Genomic DNA, 21,249 nt, shown 5'->3' with positions numbered 1-21,249 from the left:
TTTTGTTGTGCAACGCCCGTGCCCGCATGCGCCCCCTCCACCTGCGCCTGCAGCCTTGGCATGGGCTCCTTGACAACCCTGGGAACCAGTGATTCCGAGTGGCACTCGAGGGCCGCAAACACTGGCTCCGCTGCCCGCTTCTGCCTTTGTTCTGTTTGTCTGCGCTTGAATATCAATGAGTGCACACTTGTGTCGTTTATTCACCAAACATTTAGTCAGCGCTGACAGATTTATGTAAATGCTCATTTGCAATTACCGAAGCGTACTTTGAAATTATGTACACGCCGATTCGATACTGAGAGGAAATGGGATTAGAAGGTATTGCGGTTTATATTAATAAATCCAGAATTAAAACCTGTTTCGTTTCAGACTCAATTACATACACGTCTGAGAAGGGTCGCGAACGGTTGGTTCTCACACAAAATGAACGTGTGGAAGGGAATTACGTTACAGAAAGTGCCCCAAATTAGGAAAATGTGAGTTGGTGCTTAGCAGGGCGCTGCTATACTGTTAATATTATGTAGTTGTATGGTTGTTAAGGAGGTTAATAAAGTTTTAAATTTTATTTATTTTTTTTTTTTTATTATTAAATTTTTTTATATTATTTGTTTATCTTTCATTTGTCTTTTCAATGTCCTTTTTTAATTGTTGCAGAGTTTTCTAGTTTTGATTTATTTTTATTTTAGTTTAGTGTTAGTATTTTTAAGTTTTATTGCTGCCTAAAATATTTTACATTTTAATTAAAATGTTTTTAATTTTCAATTTAATTTAATTTATATATTATATTATATTATATTATATTATATTATATTATATTACTCTGTTCTTTTGTTTTTATTTTGTCATTTTTTATTTTTTATTTATTTTTGAGTTTTCTAATTTCAATGTATTTATATTTTATTTTATTATATTACTTTATTTTAGTTTTAGTTTTTTTGATCTGTCGATATGCTTATTGGAGTAATTAAAAAACACAGTCTAGTAGCATTTTCATCTTAATGCAGATTTTTTGTAAAAGTAATATACCATTTATTAAAAGCTAAAACTAAATTTGTGTTTTTATTTAAAGTTAGCGTGAGTATTGAAAATGCTTTTCCCAGTTATTTGTATTTTTATTTGTTTATTTCAGTCAATGAATTTTTTTTGTTAGTTTGTTTAGTTTTTGTAATCGTTTTTGTTTTTATTTAGTCTTTGTTTTAGTTTTTACATTCATTTCAGTTTTCGTTTTAGTTGTTATTTTTATTTAGTTTTTGTTTTAGTTTTCCTTTACAATAACACTTTTTCACTTACTAGTTGAAGTCTCTTTGATGTTCTGGTCTGTAGATATGCCTCTTATCTTATCTCTTGTTAAAAATATAAAATGTTTTCTTATGCCCATTGTAACTCTACAAGGCAAAAAAAATAAAAATATGATCACTTAGACAAGTAATAGCTCACCTCTCCTCAACAAATCACTTGATTTGATCCTTCGTTGACCCAACCATCTGCTGATAACAGACCCGTTTTACCCCGAGCACCAGCTCAGTGTGCCAACCGCGTGAGAGGAAAGGAGGGAGAAAGAGAAAAAAGAGAGAAGTTCAGGCCCTGCGATTCCAGGAAGGCAGGCCTGTAACAGGTAGTGCCAGGCCGGAGGGGCCAGGTACGCCCACTGAAAGACTAATTGATTACTGCGGGAACTGCCGGGTGATAAATAGCCTGATGCATTGCCTCCCTCCAGAGACACTATCCAAAGGCCAACTTAGGATATTCTGGTAGAAGAGAAGGCGAGAGAGAGAGCTGGAGAAAGGGAGGGATAGAAGGAATGATTGTAAAGAAACAGGCCTGACATTGAGATGCTGCCTCTGCTGTGTTGCAACCTGGTCCGTGGAGTGTAATCCATACGGGTGACAGGGTGCTGAAGTCGAATCTAGCCTTGAATTCAGGTCGGGATATTTGACAGCTCTAAAAGTGGCCGTACATGACAGTCAGGAGTCTGCTTACATTACGTTTTGCACTGCAGTTTACTCTTAAAATGTGCACCCGAATGAACGTTTTGTCATTGTTTACTCACTCTTATGTCGTTCCAAATCCATTTGAGCGTGTATGGTCATGTTTAACGGTCCAAAATGAGAAAAAAATCCATAAAAGTGGTCCAAACAACTATATTCCAAGTCATTTATTGCATTAAACAGAACCTCTGCAAACATCTGCTTTTGTATTCAACTGAAGAAAGATGTAAATATTGGGTTGGAAAAACATGAACGTGAATAAGTGTTGAAAGGTTGTTCATTTTGAAGTGAAAATTGCTTTAAAACATTGAATTTTTAATGGAGCTACAGTACGTTATCACAGTCAGTCTGAAAGATTCAGTGGCTGATATGAGTAAAAACCTCTGTTAAAAAAGAGGGAGTCCCAGTAAGCATTGCAAAAACCCAGACAGGGAGACAGAAAGAGTGGTGTGCAGCGAGCTTGAGCAGTGCCCAGAAATCCTAGCTGCACTACTGCAAATTCCGTCTCAGTTTCCCCCAGCAGAGATCGATATGTTAGTCGATGGGCTGGGCTGACATTGTCCACAGCTCAACAAGCATAGCCAGCCAATACACACACGTCTGTAGATCTGCAAGTTCATTCAGTCACTATGACATTTACAATCCAATTACTGGTACTACTGTAATATTATTAGATGTTTTGGCCGTTGGGTGCAGAATTATTTATTTTTTTTGAAAGTTAGAAATATTAGCTTTAATGCTAAATGGTAATGTAGGGTTATATTTGTAAACCTCTTTAAGGACTATACATTCAGTAAACATTTTTTCATCTTTTTTTTGTAAAAAATTTTATTAATTAATTCATAATATATATTATTATATATATATATATATATATATATATATATATATATATATATATTGTTTAGATGTTATTATTGTTAGATAAATTTTGAGTAAAGAAAACGCAATTATTATTATTATTATTATTATAAACCAGTTACTGTTGCTACTAGCTGGTTTTAGGTTTCATATTTGTAATTTTTTTTTTTTATAAAAAGTTTACATTTTATTTACAAATTGATTATTATTATTATTACATATAATATTTATTTGCATTTTATATATTAAATTATTATTGTTATAAATAATAAACAATAATGTATTCAATATGTAATATTATTAATAATAATAATAATTATTATTATTACATTTTTTTTTTTTTACCTTTTTTGAGTTATTGTAACCTTTTTAGTTTAGTCTACATATAAATAGAGGGAAATGAAATGCTGTTTTACTGCTACGGAGTGGGCTCTGCAGGATTGGGCTGTTGGGACGTGTGTGTGGTCAGGGCAGAGCTCCAGACGGGCTCGTGGGCAACACACACCGTAACCTGAGAGACGGCAGTCCCTAACGGCCCCATCGATCTCTCCACACCACCCTTACCATACGCTCCTCTCACTTTTTCTGGACCATCATCCAGTACCTGTAGAATTGTTGTATTCCAAACAGAATTTATAGAATCAAATATTAATCTTTTTGAAAATAATGGAGCCGCTTTTGTTGTTATTTCATATTTGATCTAAAAAAGGCTGTTCATCCAAACTCAGCTTACATCCAGGAATGTTTTCACTTTTCAGTTTTATATTGTAGCGTTTTACTATTTCATAAACTATGGTACAAACTTGCAAAAATGTCTCTACATGATCATACTAGCACTATAAAGGCTTGACTCAGTATGTAACAGAGTCTTCTGAAAGGAGACTTGCCAGGAGTCCCCTCTCTCCCTCTCTCCTCAACCCAGGGGGTTGCAACAATACAAGAAGCCCATTGTGTGGCTCATAGTAACCTTTCTCTGGTAACATTTTCTAGTTATCAATGACTGAGACGCAGAGAGAGGGGGGAGGCCAGCTCCACTCTCCTGCTATGAGTCGGCACTTTGTGTCTATGTGCGACTGACATTGGCTCCCCACGCTGGCATTCTTCATCAGATCAGAGTGATCCTGAGAGGCAGCGCGCCGCAGAGGGTCACGCTACAGAAGTGACATGGAGAAAGCATCAAGATAGTAGAGCTGTGATGGACTGAGCTGTGATATATATATATATATATATATATATATATATATATATATATATATATATATATATATATATATATATATATATATATATATCCCTGCAAAATCTATTTATATTAACTGATATAATATATTATGATATTTTCAAAATATGTATATATTTTTATATGTATGTGATATAAATACATTTTTTGTGTATATAAATTTTTTTTTTACTTCATAGTAAACATATAATGTATCTGTAAACCTAAAAACATTATTTTTAAATATAAACATTCATATAATTTTTGACTCAAATTTATGTAATTTTTAAATAATATAAGAAAGGTTTTCATTTATTTTCATAACCTGAAATGTAAAAAAAAAAAAAAAAAATTGATATTAAATGTCTAAGATATTATTCTAAATATGTATATATTTATAACTATTTATTGTGTATAGATAAAAGCACACACACACACACACACACATATATATAAAATACAATTTTTAAATAATAAATTATTTATAAACCTCAAATGTATATATTTTTTAATATATATGACTCAACTTGTGTAAATTGAAGAAAAGCAAAATATAAATTAATTTATAAGTATAAGTAGTTTTTTGCGAATTTTTATACATTTTTTAATATATATATATATATATATATATATATATTTATATATATATATATATATATATATATATATATATATATAGTTATGCATTTTAAGCATGTTGTTATACATTTTTACACATTGTGTCATTATCTTATGCATTATTGTAATCTGTTTCATCCAACATTTTTGGCCACTGTATCACATCTCGTGCCCCAATAGTGTGTTTTTAATTTAAAAGCAGTCCAACTTTTATAAGCGAGCTTAGATATACCGTGTTCGCTTATGTTGCGCATAGTGTAGCTGTTTTTCAATGCAAGAATGTGTTTTATGTAAATTCACCCTAAGAGAGTCCAGCGATCAGGTTCAGGGCTTCCAATAAAGTGCCGTTTTTCACAACTTCAGGGCTTCAGAAGAATGCCATTTGCATCTCTGATTTTTTCGATCCATAACCGTATGCATGTTCATACAGTTTCCAAACAAGTTCAGAAGTGGAGAGTTGATGAAAAAGGAAAAGAAAGGATAAAACAAAAAGCAGCAGCGGTAACGCTATCCATTACAGCGCTATAATTATGCTAAGTGAGGCAGAACTGAATCAATATGGCAATTCATCAATTGCATTCCTAAACTATTTTGGTCTGGCTTATGTCATGCCACTGCTGATGGCGTCCTTCACTGGTGCAATATCTCGGGCCACACGTCAAGGTTCCTCTCGTCCTAATCCACTTTCCCGAGACGTCCATTATTCCACGACGCTCTGCTGTAATGTTAATCATGCTTTCGTTAATTGATCCGCCGTCGCTGCTGGAATTGCCGTGGGTGAGTGATTCCTTGAGCATCTTAACAGAACAACAGGCATTATAAATGAGACTCGGGCCTCCAGGTCTGGGCAGAGGTCCACACACACACATGCGTACACCACTGCAGTGCATCAGCCGCTTGCATTGCTGTAAAACAGGCTGTAATATGAAACATTATATTGCTCGTGTTGTGAATTCATGTCTTATGGCAGTCAAGCAAACATTTACTGTCCAGTGGTGCCTTGTAATGTGAACTGTGGAAAAATTCCTTCTGTATGCAAACCACTTTTCCTCTTGAAGTCTTCAAAAGATGCTTTTTGGCACCAGACAGTAGTTAGGCTTCATTGTTGGGGTTATCAAGAAATTGTAATATTGTAGAGAAGTTTATTTTAATGTTTTATTTATTACGACTTCCTTTAATGTGATATTTTAAAATAATTAACAACTTGTCATCCAAGAAATATGTCTTTTTATTTTTAAGAAGTCTCTTATGCTCAGCAAGGCTGTATTTATTTGTTCAAAAATAAAGTAAAAACAGTAAAATTGTGAAATTTTATTTCAATTTAAAATAACTGTTTTCTGTTTGAATGTAATTTAAAATCTAATTTATTACTGTGATGCAAAGCTGAATTTTCAGCATCATTACTCCAGTCTTCAGTGTCACATGATGCTGCGTATTTTTTTTGGAATCCATTTGTTTTATGACTAGGATGTAAAAAAAATAAGCATTTATTTGTAATAAATATTTTATATTATAATATATATTTTGTAACATAATATATGTCTTTACTGTCACTTTTAGTATTTAGTATCATTTTTAGTATTTTTGTGTTTGGATTTTAAATTAATATTAATTATTTATATCTTATTGCATTTTTATTATTATTATTTTTTTGTGTGTGTAATATAAGAATTACAAAATTGTACATCTTACACACAATAAAAAAAATCATAGCTTTTTACATTTTTAGACATCTTTTTGAGAACACACTTCCTACATGCGTGCAAATTATATTTCACAAAATTTTGCTTAGTTTGTATGTATTGTATTGTGTTGCAATATGATATTTCGACCTTGTATTCAATCAGTTTTATTGTTGGTGGAACCACAGAACGCAACATTAGGCATCGTCTCTCAGTTTGTTTCTTATTTATCTCAGTTTTTCCCATTTCATATTTTGTTTGCCATAAAAAAATGGCGAATTATGGATTTGGCTGCCCTGGATGCTAAATCCTGAGTAGCCTATTGTTCGGCAAAGTGTGGCATTGGGGGATGGCAGGCGCTCAAATAAAGAGAGGGCACTTTTAAAATGGTTGCCAGAGCTTTTAAGATGGCTGCCAGGGTGTGAAGTATTAAGTGGAGTGAGGGTGTATTAGAGATAAATGGTAACATCTGCAACTCTGCGTTATTAATGAATCTCCCAAAAGTAATGGTTATACGCGCCTGCGTGTGTGGGATTGGACTTTAGTTTTTTTTCCCTCCTTTTTTTCAAATCAGGATGTTGTTGAACTTGGCAGTAAAATTCTTGGCACCGTGTTTTCTGTGTCATCCAACAATAGGAGCAGCTAACGTGATTCTCTCAGTATTGCTGTGCCTGGCAGGACGATTTAGCAGCTATGGTTGGGATGAGCTTGTGTGGCGGTCTGGCGGAGAAAAAAAAAAAGGAGCGCCAACGAGATGCTTTTAAATGGGGATTTTGGCACGTTTTCCCGGCCTTTTGTTTCCGATTACATTTTGAATTATTAGAACTATTGTGTTTGAATAGTCTGAAGTACAATTGCGGCTAACAGATGATGAGTTTCTCACCTGACAGGCCCGATTGTTTGGTTTTGTGTTCCTGTCGAGAAGCGACTGCCTTAAAATGGTGGCAGACTGATCGGCACAAAATGGAAGCGGAGGGGAGGAGCGACGGTGTGGGAGCAGAGCGTGATGGCATTATATTTCCACTCGTAGGGTGAAAATGAAATTCAGCATCCTACGTGAAATTGTCAGTTCTTGTTCGCCTGTGTGTCTTGATGGGAGTTGGACGCTGCTGCGGTTTCTTGTCCTTCAGCCACGATTGAGACAGCACACAACGGTTTTGTTTGTAAATGGCAGCGCATATCTGTTTTTCACGCCCTCCCTGTTCTTCTACCCGTTTCACTGTTAGTTTAAGGGCCTGGAAGGGTTGAAATGACAACCTAGAGCTTTGGCTGGCATCTTCATGAGTGCCTCGGGTGTACGCCAGGGACTTGGACCGAGTCGCCGTTCACAACTGAGCATTTGTCCAAAGGCTTTTCCTTCCCCAGCCTCTCGAAACGATCACTTTTGAATTCTAATTCACGACACAATTGCGCAGCATAAATAAAAATGACTCTGCTTCGCACGTCTAGACGATATAGAGCTCGTGTCAGGGCTTTGAACGGAGTGCCTTGTTTGGGGGCTGTGGGGAGATTGTTTATGCAACACTTACTGTATGTGAAATATGGACACGGGTGATTTACGGGAAATTTAGAAAGTGCACAGGAAGATTGTAGCACCCGAAGTATCGACCGGCTACATTTTGAAATTAGTTTTTATCATTTTCATTCATCGGGTGAATTAAATCAAATCAATATAAATTGAAAAATCAATAAGGATTGTATTCCTTGAAAAATTACATTATTTGTCTTTATTTTATGGCTGTTAGTCCTTTAACCTCACTATAGACCAGCAAGAAAAATATGATGAATATAACAAAACAAATTATACGGTTAATTGCAATAATTATTATAAAATGCTATATTATTTTTATGTATTTATGTTTTATATTTTTGTCTTTTTTTAATATTTATGTAAGATTTATCAAGGCCAAATTCATATCCAATAGAGTGAGAGAGAATCATATGTAATATTTTTATATTTAATGTATGATAATTAAATACGATCATATATATAAAAAACAATATTATTGTTATCATTATTATTAAAGTGTACCATGATAAATAATATATTACATATAGTGTTTATATATATATATATATATATATATATATATATATATATATATATATATATATATATATATATATATATATAATTTTTGTATTTTTTTTTATGAAAGCATTCATTCTTAATCCAGCATAACTCCTCTGTTTTTTATTTTTATTTTTACTCAAATGGTTTGATGTCTTTTTTAATTTTATTTTTTATTTTGCATTTTGCTGTGTGGACTTGTGGGTGGCCACTTTTTCTAGCGGCCAGGCTTCTGGGGAGGTTTCCTCAGTGAGAAGCGGCTGGAGAAAAGTGTGTTGCAGGGGAAGTTGCGGGCTGGGTAGTGCATCCCTGGCGGTGTACGCTTCAGCCTTGGCAAGTGTCTTCCAGTTCGTTCCAAACTCGGGCTACGGCCAGCCACTCTCTAAGGAAGAGAGCGAGCAGATAGAGCGAGAGAGAGGAAGACAGCGAAAGGAGAGGGAGTGAAAAAGTTGGCTGCCAAATTGAATCACCCCATCTTTTTTTTTCTGCAAACGTCCTACTGCCAAGATCATGGAGACTTTCTATTTTCACTCATTCTGAGAGAGAAGGGAAGAGGGGGGTTTGGGATGAGGCTTCTCTGCCCACAGCGTTAAAGTTGGTATCAGTGGCCAGCCAAGCACACCCTCCTGTGCCATGAATGGTGTAAATGTCTCCCGCCACTTATTGATGCTCTGTTGATTTACTTACAGTCATGTTTATGGGTAAAGTTGACAGTTTGTGGCGCTGAAACAACTAAGGAACCCATTTTGTGGATTTTAGTCCATGTCTGGTAGATTTCAATCCATCTCTATGTTGGTACTGAAACAATTAAAGATCTAACTTTGGACCAAAGTATTGATGACTCAACTTGCACTATGCAAATTCTGTCCAATCAGATTCTTCCTAAAATAAGAATGCCTTCTCATTCTAAATTATGAATACAACCTGCCTTTAATTAGCAATAGCAAGTAGCAAAGCATTGTTTGTCATTGCATTTCTTCTTAGTACAAGCTGTCAAGAGTTTGTGTCGAAAAACATTTTGATTTGGCCTGCCTCAACTTTGAAATTTATGTATTTATGTAAGTTTAAAATGTTTTGTTATTTTTGTGACTTTTTTGTGCATGTTTTTTATTTAATTTATTTAAGGAGTATTGTATGTCAAAAAAAGTCTCATCTTTTACCTCACTGTCAGCATGACGACTGTAGCAAGCATTGACACCTCCGTGTCAGCTGGAGACAGACTACCTGGCTACAGGCTGTGGTTGTTGTGGAGACAGGTGTGTCGGCGATCCTGACAGCAATGAACACCCACCATGTCTGTCGCACGTCTGCAGCTGGAGCCTGTCAGCTGGGCTCTTGGAGAGCGATGAATTACAACACGCATGTACATACACTCATAGACTCCTGTGCCACAAAAGGAGTCTCATGGTACTCACTGAGATAAGATCTCCGGCAAATGACAATCAAACTGACAACATTTTTTTTCTGATTCAGTGCCGCGTCCTCAGACACCAGGAAATCAGGTCTGACAGAGGTCAAACGCAAGCATTCTTCTCTCCTTACAGCACACATAGACTCAGAGTCAGGAATAACAATGCCAGTACTACCTATTGTGTTGTTCTCCTGGACCCCAGGGGCCACATGGAGAGCCCGGTTCTTTTTTTTTTTCAGACTATATTTGTCGAAAGATCCCCCTTTCAGAACAAGGACATACTCTTCTACCAGTGCCATCATCTGCGTTCAACTAGGGCAAGCAAGAGACGCTCTGAAGACAAAGACAGGATGTGTCTGGAGCTTGTGGATGTAGCCATCGCAACAATATGGCTTTTTGTTTGGAGTAGCGTATGCTACTTTTCGCCTGACTGTTTTGAAAGGTCTCATTTTTGCCTAATCACTTCATTCTAGTATTTTAAATTCAATCTCAGTCGAAGTCTAATGTATTTCGGTTTGGTTTTTGTTCTTTTCTTGTTTGGTGTTGCGGATATTCCCCTTTCCTCATACTCCCTTTGAGGAATCCGTGCTCACACAGACACTTGACCCACTCGCGATCTTTCTATTTCTCCACATCAGGGCTACAGGAGGTCGCGGTACACATTAGATCCCTGACAGCTTCGACTTCTCTCTCACAGCCTGGCTATTTAGAGAGGGAGGGAGGGAAAGAGAACTGCAGAGAGTAAATTGAAAGTGGCCCCAGGGCTGTATATTTCACCATATCCCAGGGGAATTCTGGGATTCTGATTCTCTCTCGCTCTCCCTTCCTGGGAAAAGGCCAAGAACTTTTTCTCCTCCTCCTCCTCATCGTCCTCCTCTGCTTGCCTTTCCTGCCTTTTCCTAGAAACTGTACTTCATATCAGGGGAGTCGAGAAGCACAGCTCTCAGGAAGAAAGAAAGAGTTTGCCTACAGGCCAGGGGAATACATCTTTTCCCATAGAGGAGCTGCTAGCATTGAGGATGGTCCACTTTTTCCTTCTCTCCCTCTTTAACATTTCGACCAGCCAGGGACGATGGAGAGACTAAGGTTATGTCCCAGTGCCCTGCGTAGTGTAGAAAGTATAAATGTTCGGTCCAAAGGGCACTGCAGCATAGAGAACAGGTTGACATTGAAATATCACAGGAAGTGAAGAGGAAAATTTGCCCACTAGTCATTGCATACCAACTCGATACTACACAAAGTTTGGCTAAAATAAATGCAGAGAAAGAAGTTGCATATAATTCATCTCAAGTTTGGTTTCTGCAGTTTTTTGCAGTGTTGGGGAAAGTTACTTTTTCTGGAAAGTAATGCATTACAATATTGTGTTACTCCATGAAAAAGTTATCGTGTTAGTTACTTTTTCTGGAAGGTAATGCATTAATGCATTACTTTTGTGTTACTTTTTGTCACCTGAGCTGGACTTGCTTATAAATTTTTAATAACAAAAAACCCAAAAATTTTATTTTTGACAACTGTTAAGGCCCTTTCACACCAAAAGTGAAATTAATAAGACTCAGCCTGAAGGAAGTTCCTCTGTACTCAACACAGGGACAGGAGAGCTATCAGTGAATAAATGGGAAAACAAAGTAACTTGCGTTACTTATTTGAAAAAGTATCTTAGGTATTTTCTTGTAAATTTAAAAGAAATGCTGTACTTCACTAGTTACTTGAAAATAGTAATCTGATTACATAACTCACGTTACTTGTAATGCGTTACCCCCAATACTCTTTTTTCGAAGGCGTATTATATAAATGAACAATCGTTCTTCTTTTGTTAGCTTAGCAACATGCTAAAGTTTAGATAGGGATAATATAACGTGATTTAAATAAACTTAATTATTTTTCATTACAAAATTCACAAGTCTTTTTTTTTCACTAAATTGAGTATCATTTTACTTGTGCATGCTGTGTATTTTCATGCTTGTTAAAGTACTGCACTGTTAGCTTAGCAACATGTTAAAGTTTAGCTAAAATAACTCCAGTGAAAAAGAATTGTGCGTAATTCATTTCAAATGTGTTTTCTAAGTATAAAGTTTATGATAGATTAAATTTTAATGATCTTCTTTACAAAATGTAGTACAATTTTTGTTCTGTCTCTGTCTCTGTATTTTTATGTTTGGTACAGTTCTCCATTGTTAGCTTAGCAACATGCTAATATTGGGCCAAAATAACTGCAGTGAAATCAAGCTGACATAATTCATCTGACGTTTGTTTGTTTTTTGTATGAAACATACAATGCTACCTCATATAAATTAACCGAAATCATTTAGGCCTATGTTCACATTTAGTCATTTATTACAAAATTTAGGACTATCTTAGCCAGAATTTATGCTTGCTCTGTATTTTTAGCTTAGCATTATGCTAACAGCGCACTTGCACTTTTGAGTACCCATGAACTTTACAAATAGACCATTTACTGTACAGGGTTACATTTCAGTTAGGATGTTGCATATGTAGACAGCAAGACAGGTTTTGAACCATGCTGTTGACTGTTATGTGTTAGCTTTTCATTACTCCACCCTCCATCTTGCATTAGCTAATAATGATATCTTGTTCCCAGTGCCTCCGCCAGTCCAGGGGGAACAAGGATTCAAATAAGTCAGGAATGTCCCGCTTTTGTGTCTTGGTAACGGTAGCTTGGCAATCCAGACATCTTGTCTGATAGCACAAGAGCTGATTTACAAGTTCAAGTAAGGAAACATGGCATTCCTTTACCGTGCTAGCACTTATTGATAGCTTTCTCTTATAGTCTGGTTTGGCTTTATATTTGCAGGGGGGAATAACTCAAGTCACACTGACTAAAGAATAAATGAGACTCGGGTAGTTTTATTGCTTTTTGCCAGATTGCAATAGATGGTTTACTGTACCACAATGATCCCATAATGTCATCGCTGGGAGACCGCAAAGTGGATTCTGCTCATTTTTACACACCCTGCGCTGTTGAACAAGCTTGACTGAAGCACATCAAAGCTACCTTGGTCCCTGTCCTTAAAAGTGCATTCTTTATTACTCAAAAGTTACTGAAGAATGAAAGAAAACACACCAGTATTACTATTCAAAATCCAGACAGGATCTGTAAACACGGCCTGTAACACTATCCTCTCCCGTCTCGCTTCCCGGTCCTCTGAAAACAGCAGTGTAAACAAGCGACGCTCCACGAGAGAAGAAAAACAGCACAAGTCTCCGCAACGGGCTGATCTATAGAGGAGAAGCAGAAGGGTCCTGTCTAAACACTGCCTCTTATTAAATACGGTGTGACGTAAAAGCGCAGGGGGAGAGGTCAGGGTTACTCAAACACTGAACACGGGCAGCAGCCCGACGGAAACAGACGTCTTTCTCCACTTCCCCGTACAGAAGAACGACAACCTGTATTGATATGAAATGGTGATAAAGTGTGTGTGCAAATGTACACTAGCATTCAAACGTTTAGGGTCGGTAAGATTTTTTGAAGACATCAATACTTGTATTAATCAAGGATGCATTAAATTAATCAAAAATGACAGTAAAGACATTTATAATGTTACAAATAAATTCCGTTTTTGAAATTTCTACTCGTTAAAGAATCCAGAAAGAAAGGTATCATAGATTCCACAAATATATGAAGCCGCACAACTGTTTTCAACATTTATAAGAAATGTTTCTTGAGTAGCAAATCACATTTTATCAAATTACATTTCTGAAGGATCATGTGATATGCTGAAAATTCTGCTTTGCCGTCATAGGAATAAATCACATATTAAAATAGAAAACAGTTATTTTAAATCGTAATAAAGTTTCACAATTTTACTGTTTTTGCTGCAAAATAAATGCAGCTTTAGTCTTTTGGCACAATTTGTTTAATATTTTCTTGTGTCATATTCCTTTATTATAGTCTGTTGTGCTTTAAATGGCTTTCAAATTCAAGTGAAAGTATAAATAACATTTTAATAGGCAAAAATTAACAAAATGAAAAGGTCAAACATTTAACCAAAATATATATTTTTTTGTATTAACATTTGTACAGGTTTTTTTTTTTTTTTTTTGCTTTAAATTATTTTTAAAAAAATTACTATTGCATATTCCACTTGATTTACTCTTTCTGTCTTGCTTTTCTTCCCTTTTTTCTCACGTCGCTCACAATTTCAGGTTTCATCAGCATGCTTCCCATGTGTGACTCATTGCAGTTCCCAGAAATTATTTGTTTTGTTTTTTTTCTCCCCCAAGCCATTTTTATGTAATGTGCATCATGGCCCAAATATGCTTCTCTCCAAAAAAAAAAAAAAAAAACATATTTGTGTTGCTGTAGCAATCGTTCTAAAACACGTTCCTTCTGAGTTCCTCGGCTAGTCCGGAAAGTCTCAAGTGCGACCACGCAGGAATCCGGCACCCACCATCTCATAATGTCTTTGGTGGCCCAAAAGAAAAAAAAATCTGGGGGGCGATACTTGTGGAAACAATGCTCCAATCCCTGGAGCTTCACCTTCCATTGATACTCCAGAAAGGCCCGTTTGTATTTCTAAATTAAGTTTCTGCCTCCTTTTATGGGCCTTCGTGTTCTTGAGCCCACTGTGTAAAGGGCCTTTTGAAAGCGGGGTTTTAACACACAATTGGATTACAGCAAAGCACTTGGTGAGAAAGCGGCGGGTTGGGACGAGCGGACCTGCAAGAAGTACAGATGGTTTAGCGCATGCATAATGAAACAGACCAGGCGGTGTGTGTGTGAGTGTATGCACTCGCCCCCCTAAAGCCCTCGGCCTGGCCTGGGAGAGGAAGGAGGCAGTCGGAGTCAGAGTCAGGCCAGGGGGTATAACGCTCTTACCCAACCTGCCTGCCACCGCAAGCCGGTCCTAATGATCTAATTAGGGAATCACCTCTCCGACTAATTCAGCCACGTTCCTTTCGGTGAAGCAACCTGAGCCCGTCTCAATTATCCCAGGCTTGTTATCAAACGCTAAACGACGTCTTTTTTCCTCGGCATCTCTTTTCGATTGTTCCATAATGAATTCCGTTGTCGAATCAAGGCGGAATAACACGTTAACAGAGTCACTCCAGGTTGCTTTTCTTCTCCCACACCCGAGTGGCGTTCCCATCTTTTTGATGGTGTGAGAACAAAATTAGAGATACGCAGGAACCATCCCTCCTCTGTCTTTCAATCGGCGGCCCATAGAGTGGCTTGTTATGCTCTTGTATAGAGGATTTAGGCCTGGTGAATGGGCCTGTTTGTGCACGGTATTTAGTTGTTTGTTGTTTAGTGTCTTTTTTTGTTGTTTATTTCGGGCGGGAGGGGTTTTTTTGTTTCCCCCCTCGCTCTCCGAGGGCCCTCGACAGGGGGTAAATGCAGATGTGACACACAGAGTCTGGGTCTCACGCCTCATTTGCATATTTAATTAGCAATGGGCACTGTGTGAGAGAGCACTTGGTCCGCGGAGGGCAACTGGGAGAGTGTGTGAAAGTCCCCGCACACACGCACCCACCCGGCACCCGGCTTCCCAGCCCCTTTAGTTGCGCTTTCACATATCTCTGGGCTGTTGCTGGGGCGGGGGGGTGTTGCTGTGTGTGTGTGTTTTTTTTTTTTTTTCGTTGTTTCGGCCCACTCTTCAGATAGCCTTTGTTTTAAACTGTTGATGCAGACGGTAATGCTGAGCTGAATGCAAACAAGGCCCTAAATTGTTTACTTTGTCTAGGAGCAGATGAAGGGGCTGGCCAAACTTTATTTTTTATTTTTGTGGTGGTGGGGGTCTGGTTTTTGCTTTGTTCTTCTTTTATCAAAAGTTACTTTCTGCGATTTATCGTTAACTGAGATTTTAATCATTTTGTACGCTAATTATAGAAGTTTAGGCTATTAGTTACATTTGTGTTCCAAAGTGTTGTTTTAACTAGAGATGCACCGGCCAATAAATGGTATCGGACGATAAAAGCAATTTATTTCATTATCGGCCATCGGTGGATTGTTCAAAATCAGCCGATGATCATGGCCGATTACATTCTGTCATTTAAAAGGCAGCAGGAAAACGTGTCACACTGCAGCTCATACTGTGTGTGAAGAAAATCTCTCTGTTGAATTTAGGGCTGTCAAAATTAACGTGACAACATAGGGACATTAAAGCAAGCTCTACTTGACCGTAGTTCAAGCCAGGGTTGCCAGATCCACAGTTTTTCTCTACACCAAACATTTGTAAATAATTGCAAAAAGCTTTGCTTTCTTACTTCTGAAAAGAAACAAAGTCTCAGCTTTCAAATCCTGTACATTCTATCACGAAATTCAAACAATGAATGCCATTGTGATGCTTTTAAATGTGACGTGACAGATCACTGTAGCACCTCAGTTCAAGCAGCAGCGCGGAGCGCGAGTAATTAATGCGCAGTTAAGCCTATTAGTTACATTTGTGCTCCAAAATGATTTTCCCAAAAACTAAAGTGGAAAAGTCTAAAAATAGTTTTTTTTTTCTGTCATTTACTGTAAAATTAACAGAAGTATTTTTGTACACAAAGTTTTCTGACATTTAGCCTCTTATTTACAGTTGTGTTCCAAAATGATGTTTTAGCATATATTTTGCCCAAAAAAATGAAGTGGAAAAAGTAATTAATTTTTTTCTTCTTTTATCAAAAATTACTTTTCTGTGAATTATCTTTAACCAAAATTTGAAGCATTTTGTAAACAAATTCAGAGTTTTGTTCCAAAGTGATATTTTTTTTATGTGTATTCTTTCAAAAATTAAGTGTAAAAAGTCATGAACCAGATTCTGATCTCAATTTTTTTGTGCTTGCTAGCATGACATAGGTAATATTTCCCCCGCACAACTATTTTATCTCCAGTGGGAAATCAATACTCACCCCAGTGCCTAAATCATCTTAAAGGGTGTTTCTTTGCCATTTTTGGCTGTCGTAGAAGAGTTAAAGGATCCCGGGTGAATCTTTGTGAAAGTTCCCTTAACATCACAGCACGAATCATTGCTATCGCAGCTAATGGAACCGTTAAAGAGCACTTCTTGGGAGAAATCGGAGCCCATCAAATTTATAAGGCCTTTTTTATGCAGTACACCCAAGTCTGAAGGCTTTCTCTCTCTCTAGACTTATTTCCATAAGTGCCTCGGCTGCAAATAGCACACTCAGTGTGAATTCACAGCCCAGACCCCACTGTTGGTCTGACCTACCGAGCCGCGTGCCAAAAGGACATTGGCTAGAGTACAGTCAGACCTTCTATTCCGATAACTTCCCTTTGCATCTGAATGCTCTTACAGTTAGGTCTGTCAATTGATTTATATAATCACATAATTCACTTAAATTTTATTTTGTAAATTGGATTTATATTTTCTTGTAATCTTAACACAAAATGTAATTTACCATGTTGTGCTTCTATATATATATATATTTAATAAACCTCATTTATTAATAAGTTAACTTTCATCTGCAGTCCTTTAAAACCTAGAAAGACAGGGAGTATTTTTACAATGCATGCAGTTGTCTGTCAGCCTATACTGTGGCAGCAGTCAGCTCTATTGAACCGGCAACACGGTGGCCTCCTGTGTACACACATCAGCATAGGGTTTCACCTGCACGGCCAGTGCCGCTTGGCAGCCTGACTGCACGATCAGCATGGTGATTCCTTGGTAATCTGGACTAGATGTTTTCTATCCGAGTCTTTAGGCTGCAGAAACAGTTTTCGAGAGGCTGTCAAGTGCTTGATTTCAATGTGGTTTTGAAACAAAATCTCACTTTCTGTGTCTCTCTTTCTTTGTGTGTCTCTCAACAGAAACGGGGCAGTCTGAAAGTCCGAACCAGCCCAGTGAAAGCGACATCAAGGACCAGCCAGAAAATGGTGAGTGTTTCTACTCACGTTTCCCAACATATCTAGAAATGTGTGTATACAAATCCCAAACATTATCCAGGTTGTTTGGAGCTATGGCCTAATGTTAGCACATTTACTCCAGAGGGCCTTGGAGCTCATACATTCTTACAAATAAAGAATATAAATGGTAAAAATAAATAAATGGTTCCATGAAGAGCCATTAACGTCTATGATAGCTTTTAATTGTGCAAAAGGTTCTTTACTTGAGGAAAGGGATTTTTCAAATGTTTTTCACACTAAGAGAAAAAATGTTTCTTTTAAGAACTGTTCGCTGAAAAGTTCAAGGAACCCAAGATTCAAGAATTCAAGAACTGGATCTAAACCCTCTTTTTTGAAAGTGTAGAACATTTCCATTTGCAGAAAAGGTTCTTCTTAGTGGAAAGATTATTAAATTGTTCTTTATACTTAGACAAAATGGTTATTTTATGAACTGTTCACTGAAAGATTCTCTGGGGAGCCAAAAATGGCATCACTGCAAAAATCCCCATTTGGAACCTTAATTTTTAAGAATATAGAACCTTTCTATTGCACAAAATGTTTTAAACAGTGAATAGATTATTCAAATATTCTTGAAAAAAAAAAGATATGTTCACAGGAAGGTTCTTGGAGGAACCACGAGTGATTCTTCCATTGCATTGGCACGCTCTTGAAAATATAGGATCTTTATTGAAATTGATGGTTAATTTGAGAAGTTTTACCATCCATTAACCCTTTGTTGTTGTTGTATGTTCTTCACTTACATGTTCTTCATAGTGCTTTTAAGAAAGTTCTTTGGGGAACCAAAAATGATTCTTCTGTGGCATCACTTTTGGAGCCTTTATTTTTAAGAGTGTAGAACCTTTCCATAGCACGAAAGGTTCTTTGGGGAACCAAAAATGATTCTACTATGGTATCACTGCAGTTGCAGGTTTGAATCAGGCCTAGATTATTTTGTCCCCAAAGTATATCTAGTTGTTGTTCAGCTATAGTAAGAACAAGTTTGCGAATTTTTCACGTCGTCGAAGCTCTAGAATTTGCTCTCTCCTCTTTGTGAGTGTGTATAAGCCAGAGGTGGGTGATAACTCTTTGGAAGATTGCGTCTGCGTAAACTTGTGCGAAAAGTGGCATCTTTCCATCGCAGGCGGAGAATTGTTCTAAACGGGTTCTTTTAAAACAAACACAGAGCAGCAATTCCGCTGATTTTGTGTGTGTTTACAAATTATTAGCGGACAATGAAACAGTCTGCGTCGACAGATTTACAGTTTGAGAAAACATAAACACAATGATTGAATGGCCTGTTTGCTTGAGTTTAAACAGAGAATGATGTCAAAAAGTTCCGCTTTATCCTCCCACAACCCCCCTGGAGCGCTGTTACGTACGCGTCCCTCAACACTGGATTATAAGGCATATTTTCCTCCTAACTTAAAGATTATCGCATTTGTGTGCGAAGCTTGAGCTATTATTTCCACGCCCTTGTGTGTGACACCAACATGGCCCTGTTTACTCAGATTAGAGGATACAGACAGATGAGCGCGTTCATCTCTCTCATCCTGCATGTAGCTGATATTATCTTTTCATCTCTCTCTCTCATGTTGAACTGAAGATCACCCCTGAGTTGTGCTGATATAGGCTGCATATAATCACTCCGCTAATGTCTTTTTTTCATTTTTTCTCTCCCGTACAAACTCGCTCCATCTGGTATCTATATCTGTCATCGTGATCTTCGGATTATTTCCAGTTTTGATCTGAAGCATCCTTTTTAATTCACAAAACTGGTCTCAGATCAGCAGCATTTGACCCACTGGATGTGAAAACAATGTATCCAACTTTTATTTGAAGACCTGAGACTTTACTTCACTGCCTCATAAAGGGATTTTTCAAAATTATAAAATGAGAAATTACACAACACTTTCACTATGATTTTCCATTCGATTAAATTAAATATATTATGACAGTTGTGTGTAATATCTTTGGTATAGATATGTAAATATATCTATGTATATATATCTATATCTATATATATATATATAGATAGATAGATAGATAGACAGATAGATAGATAGATATAGATATAGATAGATAGATACATAGATATAGATATATAAATGTTATATTTATGTGCATAAATGTTATCATATTTAAGCTCATATATGTGTGTGTGTGTAAAAGCACATAAATATCATATAACATTATAGAACATTTATATTATTTTAAATGATTTAAAAACTTAAATAATATGTATGAATTCTTAAGTAACATATTTATACATTTAACACATGTATTAATTTAAAAAAAACAATAATTACATTTTTAATATTTTATTAAATTATATAATAATAATTGAATTATTTACACACACACACACACACACACACCACACACACACAATATATATATATAAATATATATATACTTGTATAATTATTATATTTTTCTTCTGAAGCCGAAATTTATATTGTTCTTCAAGTGCAGCTCTCAAATCTAAGTACATTGTGTCATGAAGAATGACATTTGAGAGCTACATAAGAATGGAAAAGAGCAGCCAGGAAAAATATCATATATTTGCTTGCATGGAAGAAAGACAGTTATACGGGTTTGAAATAACATGCGTGTGAGTAAATGATGAGAGAATTTTTATTTAGAGTGAGCTATCCCTTCAAAGACCACTGACTTCTTTCACTGCCTGTTAAATACTGTCAGACATAGCTTGAGGCATACTTCCAACTTCTCCCTGTCATCACCACCTCTATTTCTCCCTTATTTCTGTCTCCCTCTCGTCCCCGATGCAGGAAAACATGATCAACTTTTATTTTTCCATGGTTTGTTTTTGCTGGTAAACCTTGACCCTTGTGCTCCATGCTACGTGCACTTTCACAGAGCGGGCTGCTGTCTTTCTGGGACGAGGCAGCTGTTGCACAATCCGCAGACTATTAGATAAGGCCAGAGGATATCCTCTTCTTTACAAGCCCAGGAGAGAGAGAAGGGAGGTGGGAAACCCATAACAGAGAGCACAAGAAAATCGAAAAGAATGTGAGAGACATTTGTTAAGAAGCTAGTAAAAATGGTTAAACTGTTGTTTACTGTCTCTTGTGAGGCTTGTTTATGGGTGGCTGTCAAATGTCAAGCAGTGGATACTTCATCTAAGACTATTTGAAAAGAGATTTTTCAGGTTATTATGCTTTATACACGTGGTTGATGATAAAATGAATAACTGAGAGGTATAAAAGTCGAATAGAAATACATATGAAAGACAATGAAAATGAAATTTGACTTTTGTTTTCTCACTAGCTCTATTTTGGTATGTAACACACACTTTTCACTATCCAATCATCAGCTTGCTCAGCCTCTTAAACAACTTCTAGTCTCTGATGACATCACCAAGGCCATGCTTTATATTAGATAATAAAAACAAATAGCAATTCAGCCAGTTTTAGCTAATTTTCATGTCTGGCTTCATTCTGATATGTAATGCACACTTTTCACTAATCGTTGAATATCATGTTTTACTCATTGCTGATTTCTTAATACACATTCCTTATCAGTGCACGTGATT

General features: G+C 36.6%; 1 protein-coding gene across 12 annotated transcripts in view; it reads left to right on the top strand.

The window, feature by feature from the left end:
• Positions 1–21,249, top strand: part of LOC109047527 (nuclear factor 1 A-type) — a 146,279-nt gene that overhangs the window by 82,275 nt on the left and 42,755 nt on the right. For all 12 annotated transcript variants that reach the window (XM_042711789.1, XM_042711786.1, XM_042711785.1 and 9 more), the window contains one exon: positions 17,622–17,687. In XM_042711789.1, the coding sequence (XP_042567723.1) occupies positions 17,622–17,687 (66 nt within the window). The remainder of the gene's footprint in view (positions 1–17,621; positions 17,688–21,249) is intronic.

The sequence above is a fragment of the Cyprinus carpio genome, chromosome A22 (assembly GCF_018340385.1).
Source record: "Cyprinus carpio isolate SPL01 chromosome A22, ASM1834038v1, whole genome shotgun sequence".
NCBI classification, from domain to species: domain Eukaryota; kingdom Metazoa; phylum Chordata; class Actinopteri; order Cypriniformes; family Cyprinidae; genus Cyprinus; species Cyprinus carpio.
Note: the sequence above shows the minus strand (reverse complement) of the source record. Positions and strands in the feature narration are given on the sequence as shown.